Source organism: Peromyscus eremicus, chromosome 11, assembly GCF_949786415.1.
Source record: "Peromyscus eremicus chromosome 11, PerEre_H2_v1, whole genome shotgun sequence".
NCBI classification, from domain to species: Eukaryota; Metazoa; Chordata; class Mammalia; order Rodentia; family Cricetidae; genus Peromyscus; species Peromyscus eremicus.
The window spans coordinates 73,510,691-73,520,248 of record NC_081427.1 but is presented as its reverse complement, the minus strand read 5'-3'; the positions used below and the strand labels follow the sequence as shown (position 1 = coordinate 73,520,248).

Below are 9,558 nucleotides of genomic sequence, written 5' to 3'. Positions count from 1 at the left end.
AATAAAGGACTAGGATTAAGTTAGTGTTTTTCTTTATCTAGAAGAGAATCCTTTATATGCTAAACAAATAATCTGTGACTATGACTCAAGATTTCTATATTTAGAATGCAAGACAACTAAATAAGAGTAATCTTCAGAATTAAATTCTCCCTTCAAGTATTTGGTCCCACTTAGTGTGAATAATTAGCATTTTATAGGACTCATATAGCATTATAAATTGTTAAAAAATAAAAGCACACTGCCCTTGCATGGGTAAATGCCAACTCCTAGAATACTGAGGATTCTTCAGGTACGCAAAGGTCAAGTCCAACCTGGTCTACATAGCAATCTCCAAGGAACTTGGGCTGCAGAGCAAGTTTTTCTATCTAAAAGAGAACAAAACCAACCTGCCATTGATCTATCAAAAGAACAGAAATTTATTTAATCCCTTTAGGCTTCTATTATTAAATGTACTGCATAAAACATAATCACTTTGTTCCTATTGTATTAAATATGAAATTTGCCAATTTTAAAAAATATTTTATTATTTTATGTGTATGGGTGGTTTGCCCACCACCTGCATACTTGTTGCCTACAGGAGCCAGAAAATGGTGTTGGGTCTCCAAGACCTGGATTTACAGATGGCTGTGAGCCACCATGTGGATGATGGGAATGAAACCTGGATCCTCTGGAAAAGCAGCCAGCATGCTCAACTGCTGAGCATGAACATTCCAAAGGGATATGCCTAAATACATAAAAATATTATTCTCTCATAATATTTAATAGACTACAGGTAAAATTTTAAGTAGCCTCTTCATAACATTATCAATTCCATAATCACTAGCCACTCTGCTAATTATTTTATATAAACGTTAACTTTTTCTCTTTTTAGTCTGTACTGATATCAGAAATCAGTGTTCTATTCTTTTGGAAGTATCTTGTTTTTGGTTTTTGTTCTGTGATTGGCAAGTTTTTTGTGGTTTTGAATAAAAATGCCTTTAATTGCAGTGAAGCTTAGACTATATCAGAAGTAGAACAGAGCTGGATTGAGAGGGAGACTATAACCACAAGCCTTATTTTACTTGTGAACTGTCTATTTCTAACTCACTAGCTCTTAGCAAATGTGACTACTTGTCATGGATCTTAAAATTTGGCTCTACATAGTCAAAACTAAATGCTAAATCCCTAAGTGGCTGATTTGATATTCTGAATTTGTTCCATTAATGTTATCAATTGTTTGTATGTACGATTAGGAAAGTGATACTCAGAATTAAACTTGTCTTCATTATATTCCAAAATATAATATAAATATATTATAAATATAATCTAAAATAAGTTTTACACTCTTTAAAAGCTATAAGTACAATATAGGTTAAGATTAATAGTTTTATATACCACAGAAAATAGAGCTAAGTAAGATATATATTCACTATATTTTATTGACTGTAAGATCGGTCTTGGTAATATGTTCTAACTGAGGCTTATGACTTCATATTAATTTTTAGTTTACTTTTCCTTCATAAGCATTTCAAAGTTTTGTTTTGTTTTGTTTGGTTTGGTTTGGTTTTTCGAGACAGGGTCTCTCTATGTAGCTTTGCGCCTTTCCTGGAACTCACTCGGTAGCCCAGGCTGGCCTCGAACTCACAAAGATCCACCTGGCTCTGCCTCCCGAGGGCTGGGATTAAAGGCATGCGCCACCACCACCTGGCGCATTTCAAAGTATTTTATATCAAATAAGAACTTAGTAAATTACTACTGTGACGCAATACTATTTTAAAAGATTCTACAGTGGTTTTTATTTTGTAGTGCTGCGGGCACCACTTTCTTCTCCATCTTTATTAACATGCATAAATTGTACTCAATCCTAAGTTTCACTACACTGATGACATTTAACCTCCCGGTCCTTCTCTTGTACCCTCTTCCTCTTCTTGCTGGCCCCTCCCTTCTCTTCCCAAGTATTCCATCTTCTACTTTCATGTCTCTTTAAAAATGCAGTCTCCATATTTTAAAGACAAATTTCGATTGTTCTGTTTAACTGGGGAGCATTAATAATTTCACTCCTCTTTACAACTAAATGCTTTATTCCTTAAGCGTTCATCTCTTGATGAGCATCTCAGCTCTGTGTCTTTACTATTCTGAATCTCACTACAACGCTAACTTAGATCCCTTCATGTATATGTGCAGGGGACATAACTGGATCATATAAGCGTGTAATTTCACAGAAATACACACTACAAGATGGCAGAAGGATGTTTTGTGCAACCTCAGAAACTGTTGTTAATTTTGTCCTAATTCCAAAGCAAATTTCATGTGACAAATTTTTATAAAATTTAAGTCAGCAAATCAATAGGTTTTTATTATTTTTTACATCTATTTGTGTGTGTGTGTGTGTGTGTGTGTGTGTGTGTGTGTGTGTGTGTGTGGGTTGGCATGACTATAAAGGTCAAAAGACAGCTTGCAGGAACTGGTTCTCCCCTTTCCTGAGAATGCAGGTCAGCAGATTAGGCAGCGTGAGCGTTTTCCTATGAGACATCTTGCTGTCTCTCAAACAACAATTTTAAGATAAAAAAAAATTCGAACACAATACAACACAAAGTTTTGCTGATTTGCTTTTGTATATGCTAAGGAAGAGTGTAGGGAAGTATTAAAATTCTCCTTCATTTCTATATAAGCCATTTAGTTTCTGTAAGAGGAGGAAACTTTGTATGCACAGTAGGACCACTAACATACAGTCATCTTGAATCTGTGCTGCAGTGTTTTAGGGATTTTCATTTGTCCTGGGTGTTACGATGGCATGCATGTTGCAAAGAGCAAGTCATGTTCAAAACCAAAGTGGAAATGCAACATGGGCAAATGCTGCCAGAAATAGCCTGGATGCATTATAGTTCATGTTCTGAATCATTTTGCTTCTGCCAGTTTTTCAAGACCCTCTGCATTCAGTTATGTGGCTCACAGTTAAGAAGCTTGGATTTGAAAAAAAAAAAAAAATGGAAGTATTGAGTTAACCAAAAGAACTGCATCGGCAGAGGGGAGGTGACAAAGATCGCCGTCTGTTTGTTAGCTTTCGGTGGCTACGACGAGTTCTCGGTTAGGTTAGAAGGAAAGGTATTTTTTCGGTGGCTATGACAGTTCTTGGTTAGGTGAGAAGGAAACATTATTTTGGCTTACGGTTTTGCAGGCTTCATGCTTTTAGCTGGCTGTTGCTTTGGGGCCTGTGGTAAGACTGACCATCATGGTGGGTACCACGTCAGTGAAGCAAAGGCATTCACTGTATGCACCTGGGAAGCAATGAGAAAGGGTCCATGTCAGTTTATAGAGGTGTATTCCCTTTAATGGCACGCCCACAACGACCTAACTTCCTCCCACTGTGTTTCACATAAACATCCCTCACCTTCCAACATTACTAGTCTGACAACTAAGTCTTTAGCACATGGATGCTTAGCGAATGGCATTTAAGATCTACACCATAAGCCGGGCAGTGGTGGCGCATGCCTTTAATCCCAGCACTCGGAAGGCACAGGCAGGCGGATCTCTGTGAGTTCGAGGCCAGCCTGGGCTACTAAGTGAGTTCCAGGAAAGGCGCAAAGCTACACAGAGAAACCCTGTCTCGAAAAACCAAAAAAAAAAAAAAAAAAAAAAAAAAGATCTACACCATAGCACCACCCATAGCAAGGAGTTTCCTGGAATTAGCTCCATAGCCAAATGACAGCATTTCTTAACCACATCTGCTTCCAAATTGGGCCATGTGACTAGTTCTCATCAGAGAAATCTGAGCAGATGTGATTTTATAATTTTTTTGAGCAAAGTAATCAAGAAACGATTTTTTTTGTTGTTCTTTCCTATTGCTTCTTCAACAGCTTTTTCAATTTTTCTTCTAGACATGGGCCACTTCTTTATAAATCTGCATTGATATTCCTAGTTAAAATAGTTCACACCTTATCCCAACTCTGACTTTTAACCCTAATTCATTCCTAATCTTCACTTGACTTATAGCACTTCTTCTTGTAATGTTATGTCTTTATGTTTTAAAATTATAATTAACCTAATTCATTCCTAATCTTCACTTGACTTATAGCACTTCTTCTTGTAATGTTATGTCTTTATGTTTTAAAATTATAATTATTTTTCTTGCTAAAATAGTAATTCCTTAAAGGCAAGGACATTAACATATTATAGCTACATTCCAAGCCCTATCACACTACATAACCTATCAAATATTTGATGAATCTATATATAGAATGAATCAATGGTTAAAATGTTGATAGTGAGAAAATGCATGTGCCTTTTTTATTGAAAATGGATTTTTTTTACACAATATATTCTGATTATAGTTTCCTCTCACCCAGCTCCTCCCACATACTCTTCACCTCCCCACCCATCCAAATCCACTCTTTATTTGTCTCTCATTAGAAAACAAGCATGAATCTAAATAAATTAAAAATAAGATAAAATAAAATAAAAACAAACAAGAGTAGAACAAAACAAACAAACAAAAAAGCCGAGGAAAAAGCATGAGAAACACATACAGATGCAGAGATACCCACATTTACACACATAAATCCCATAAAAACACAAAACCAGAAACCACAATATATAAACAAAAAGACATGCAAGGTTTAAAAAAAGTGCTCCAACAATGCATTATGAGCCAAAAATCTCCAAAAATACCATTTAGTTTGGTGTGTGTTGACCTTCTACTGTTGGGCATGAGATCTCCCTTAAGTCTGGTTTGTACACTTAATTGTAACCAGGAGTTTCTTGGGTCCCAACTGGCCCAATGGTCCCACAACAGCTTATAAAATAATCATTCAGCGGCTTAAATTACTTACAACTGAATGGCCTATAGGTCAGCTTATATTAGCTAGCTCTGTCAACTTACTCAACCCATCCCTTTTAATCTATATATTGCCATGTGGCGGTGCCATTACTGGTTTGCTGGCATGTTGGCATCTTCAGAGGCAGGTTGGCATCTCCACCGCTCTGCCCTTCTCTCTCTATCTCTGCTTAGATTTCCTGCCTGGCTGTAAGCTTTCTTGCCATAGGCCAATGCAGCTTTATTTTATCAACCAATCAGAGCAGCACATATTCACAGCATACAGAAAGACATCCCATAGCACCTAATGAGACTTTGTTGGAGAAAACTATTTTTCCCTTTGATAGGGGATCAATTGAAGATAGCTTCTAGGCTAAGGATGGGGGTTTCTGTCCACTTCTCCTTTCAGAGATGGGATCCCATTGACTTAGACCTGTGCAGGCCCCGTGCATGCTGCCACAGTCTCTGAGTTCCTCTGTATGTGTCTTAAGGAATAATAATATGATTGTTGTCAAGGGGACACGGGATAGCTCCCAGGAAATCACATTTTTTTTTTTCCACATAGAAGTAAGCCCACAGTGCTGGAGCCTCTGAGAATTCGGGTGAAACTCCCAGGTCTGTGGTTCCAAGGGAGTGTGCTCAGTGGTGACTGGGCGACTCCCCAAGATGGCTCCCAAGGCTGTAGTTTGTTCTGCAGCTTTCAGGGTGAGAGGAGCATTACGGTGCTGGGGCTCTCTGGCACTTTTCAGCTTTTAAGCCACAGAAGAATTTGAAAATTGTGACATTTAAATAACAAAATTTAACAAGCTTTATAATGCCCTGGTTTTCAAACTCATTGTCTGCAAATGGAAATTACTGGTTTGGGCAGAGTATCAGAACTTGGGGTGGGCTGTGTCCACCCCCTGTCCCTCAGTTTGTGATAACTTGCTTGTTTTTATTGTTTCACAGAATGGATGGATTAAATGAATATTCCTGTAATTCATTTGACCTACAATGTCTATTAAACTCATTTCCTGGAGATTTGGAATTTAAGCAGATCTTCAGTGACATTGGTGAACAGATGGAAAAAAATGCCACAAGGTAACTATTGCTACTGTTCAAACTCAATTGTCTCCGTCTCTTCTTCACATAAAAATCATCTTCTTTGGATTCAGGATTATCTCTTCTATTATCATATGTTTTCCTTACCATTAACTTCTTAAAAGACATTGATTACTGATTTTGAGGCTAGTCTTGAACTCAGAGACCCGCCTGCCTCTCTCTCCCAAGTGCTAGGATTAAAGGCTTGAGCCACCGTGCTCAGCTCCAGATTTTCATTAATACACTTAGAAATTAGCATTCTTGCTTATATGATAAATGCAAAACCTTAATTTGAGACTAAAGAATCAAAATAAAATGATGGTGTCTCATCATAAGTTCTGTAAACAAAGCCCCAAAACGGAATTATTTTAGAGCAAGGGATATACATACATACCTATAATCACACTATGATGGATGGAGAGGCACGTCTAGTGAGACCCTGATATAAAACAAGGCAAGAATACTTTAATTGAGTTTTTATGACCAATGCTTTAAGAAAAAGGAGAGGAGGGAAATATTTCTTTTAATTTCAATATGGTAAGTTAAACTTCTTATTTTTAATTTAGTTTTGTCCTTATATATGTGAAAGGTAACACTCGTATGACATAGTCATACAGTTAAGTATAGGTATTTAATATAAAATAACTGAATAAGATTTTAGTATAATTGGTTTGTGTAACATTTGTGTTATGTATTATATGATAGAGTTTCTAACCTAAGAAATGAAAAGAACATTAAATAAAATAGATCAACAAGTCATTTATGTACATTACAGAGCTAATTATATTTTTAATAGAAATGATTTTTAAAATATAAACTTCTCCCATAGTAATTGCTTTGTCCCCATCAAAACAAAGCAAGACACTGAGTGATGGTTTTGTTACATATTGCTTCATTATTTCCCAAATTGCTCTCTCTTTAGTTTCCTTTCCCCACCTGATCAATAAAAATCATATTTAAGAGTATAATAATTATTAAACTTTTGAAATTCATAAATTATTGTTTAGATTGAAATTTGATGTTGATTTTACAAGGAAGCATAGTATAGAATACAGTTCTTACATTAAAAATCTTCTATTGCCCATATATTAAAAATGACCCTACAGCCTCAAGTGACCATTGATCTTCACCAGGGATAGAAGGGAGTAGCTGTATGTGCTGCTTACTACATTTAGAATCAAGTCTATTTTTCATCAAATTCAATTATGTTTTTATTATACTCTTGGGAATAAACATAATAGTATAGAGTACATATATTTTCAAAAATAAAATACTGAATAATAACTATGGTTCACAAGAGTATAAATCATTTATGCACTCATATATTGCCTTCTAACAGAATAGCTTTTAGAAAATTGTGTGTCATGACGAATCAGTTATGTTACACTTACACTTTAGTGGTTGAATTACCCTTGGTATTTCGTATTCTAAGACTTGTATTTATCTCCTGTTGGCACACATTGAATAAGTAATGAACATCTGTGTGATATGGGTTTCCCACATTACTTTTAGAAGAAAAGAGACATTAGCAATTCACTCTTAAATACAGTATTTCTTCTTATACTTGAATTTTCCAAGCTGTATTTCTTACAGTGACCCTGACAACTTAAGTGTGAATTCCTTTTCCCTCTTCTTAATATCATCAAGTTTTATGAGCCATGGGGTCTTCCACCTTCCCACAGCAGTGATTCACCAGAATGGACCAGTGTGCCCAGAGGTCACTGAACCTTCACCTGTCTTTCAAGAGAGGCAGTCATTCTCTCAAGTCATTCTCCATCAATCTCTTCATTTCCACTCAAGCAAAGCTATGGACTTCTTCTACTTTTGAGGATAGAAGTCAATGGCAATGGATTCTTTACCTTAAACACTTATCACAACTGACAACAAAAGTGTAAATAACCTGCCATGGATGAGTATTATGAACTGTACCCACAAACAGTTGAATAAGAAAGCTGCACAAAGCCTTGAAACAGTTTTTGAGCTGACTGGAATTTATTAGTTTAATAAGATATAGAGGTACAGAACACTAGACAGATACTGTTTAATTAAAACCTTATTTTATTCTTTTGTTTTCTCATTAAGGACAACTTGTATGTAGTTCTTGGATCAAATTTTGCTGACACTGATATAATTGTCCACTGTTTTCATCTCAGGAAAACACAGTATGTGTTACCTGGGAAAATGCCATTTGACTTAGTTCAAGAGATGGGAGATGTGCTGGGAGAAGGATCCTGTGGGAGACTGTTCTGTAAATTACTTGTATAAGTTAACCAAAGAGGACACATCCTCCATATATTCACTTATATTTCACATGGTTAATATTTTCACTTACTGATAAATCTTTCTTTAGAGTTTCTGACATGTTGGTTTACAGATCTAGAGAGATGAAGTAACCGAAAGAAACCTTTAAATAATCTACAAACCTTGAGCTTCTCTTGAAAAAGCCATCTATCTGATGGTATGCAGAGTTTGTTTTGTCACCATGGCAAATTACATAAAATGAAAGACCTTTCAAAGAATACTATATTGTTATTGTAATCCTGGTAGTATTTTGTCATTTATCTAATAATATTAAGAAGAAAAAATAGTATTCGCTTTTTTTAGCTCCCTGTGATTGCAGTTTGATTTGGACCTGATACTCTATATGGTAGAATCTCTGTCCCTTGCCCCAGCCTACTAAGCAAGACCAGGCGACAGGGAAAGAAAACAGAAAGGGCCACCTGCTTCATTATCACTATAATCTAGTCAGACATTACAAAGCCACATTGTCCTTTCTTCTGACCAGGCCGTTGTATCACTCTTCTCCTGACAAGGATGCTGGGCTTAAGCAGCTCAGTCACCTCAATTTCCTCTGGCCCAATTCAAAGTTCTCACTTTTTAGTTTTCTCCAATCATCCTATCAAGTTTGGAACATGAAGTCTGGTGCTACCTGTAGATAGAGGTGGCGTTAAGTAGAAAGACTGTGGAGATGAATGTCCGTCCTTCTCTCTTTCTCATCCTCTCTTGCTGTCTCCTCACTATCGTTCTCTCTCATATATGTTGAACAAATATCTCCTGCCTTAGTTTCTTCTTTATTGTTGTGGTAAAACACCATGACGAAGATGACATAAAAGAAAGCATTTAGTTGGGTTTACAGTTTCAGGGAGTTAGAATCATGATAGCATAGAAAGGCGCGGTGGTAGGAACGGCTGAGAGTTCGCATCTAGACTGCAAGCAGGAGGCGGAAAGAAAGTGCTGGGAATGGTGTGTGTGTGTGTGTGTGTGTGTGTGTGTGTGTGTGTGTGTGTATCTATATATATATAGATATCTATGTATCTATAGATATATAGATATATAGATACACACACACAGACATATATATGTGTATGTACATAACAATAATAAAGAAAAGAGGCTATCAATTTGAGAGGGAGAGTCATGAGAGGGTCTGGAGGGAGGAAAAGGAAGGAGGAAAGTGATGCAATTCTATTTTAATTTTAAAAGTATTAAAAACACACAATAAAAATAATACATTTTTCTTTGAGCTTACTGTATGCCTTCTGCTGGGATTTATGAAATAAAATTTTCAAAAATATTCTAAGTCTGTGTTAATTGGCATTGCTTGCAAAAATAAGCTTCTTTGATGAGTTTTGAGAGGTACACTAAATTATGGGTATAACAATGAGTCATTAGGAGTCAGTTTATCA

At 36.2% G+C, this 9,558-nt stretch overlaps 1 protein-coding gene across 1 annotated transcript in view; it reads left to right on the top strand.

Annotated features, from left to right (window-relative positions):
- Positions 1–5,741: 5,741 nt before the first annotated feature.
- The window catches only part of Kiaa0825 (KIAA0825 ortholog), a 385,021-nt gene continuing 381,204 nt past the window's right edge, over positions 5,742–9,558 (top strand). The window contains exon 1 of the mRNA XM_059276577.1: positions 5,742–5,872. Within this exon, the coding sequence (XP_059132560.1) occupies positions 5,742–5,872 (131 nt within the window). The remainder of the gene's footprint in view (positions 5,873–9,558) is intronic.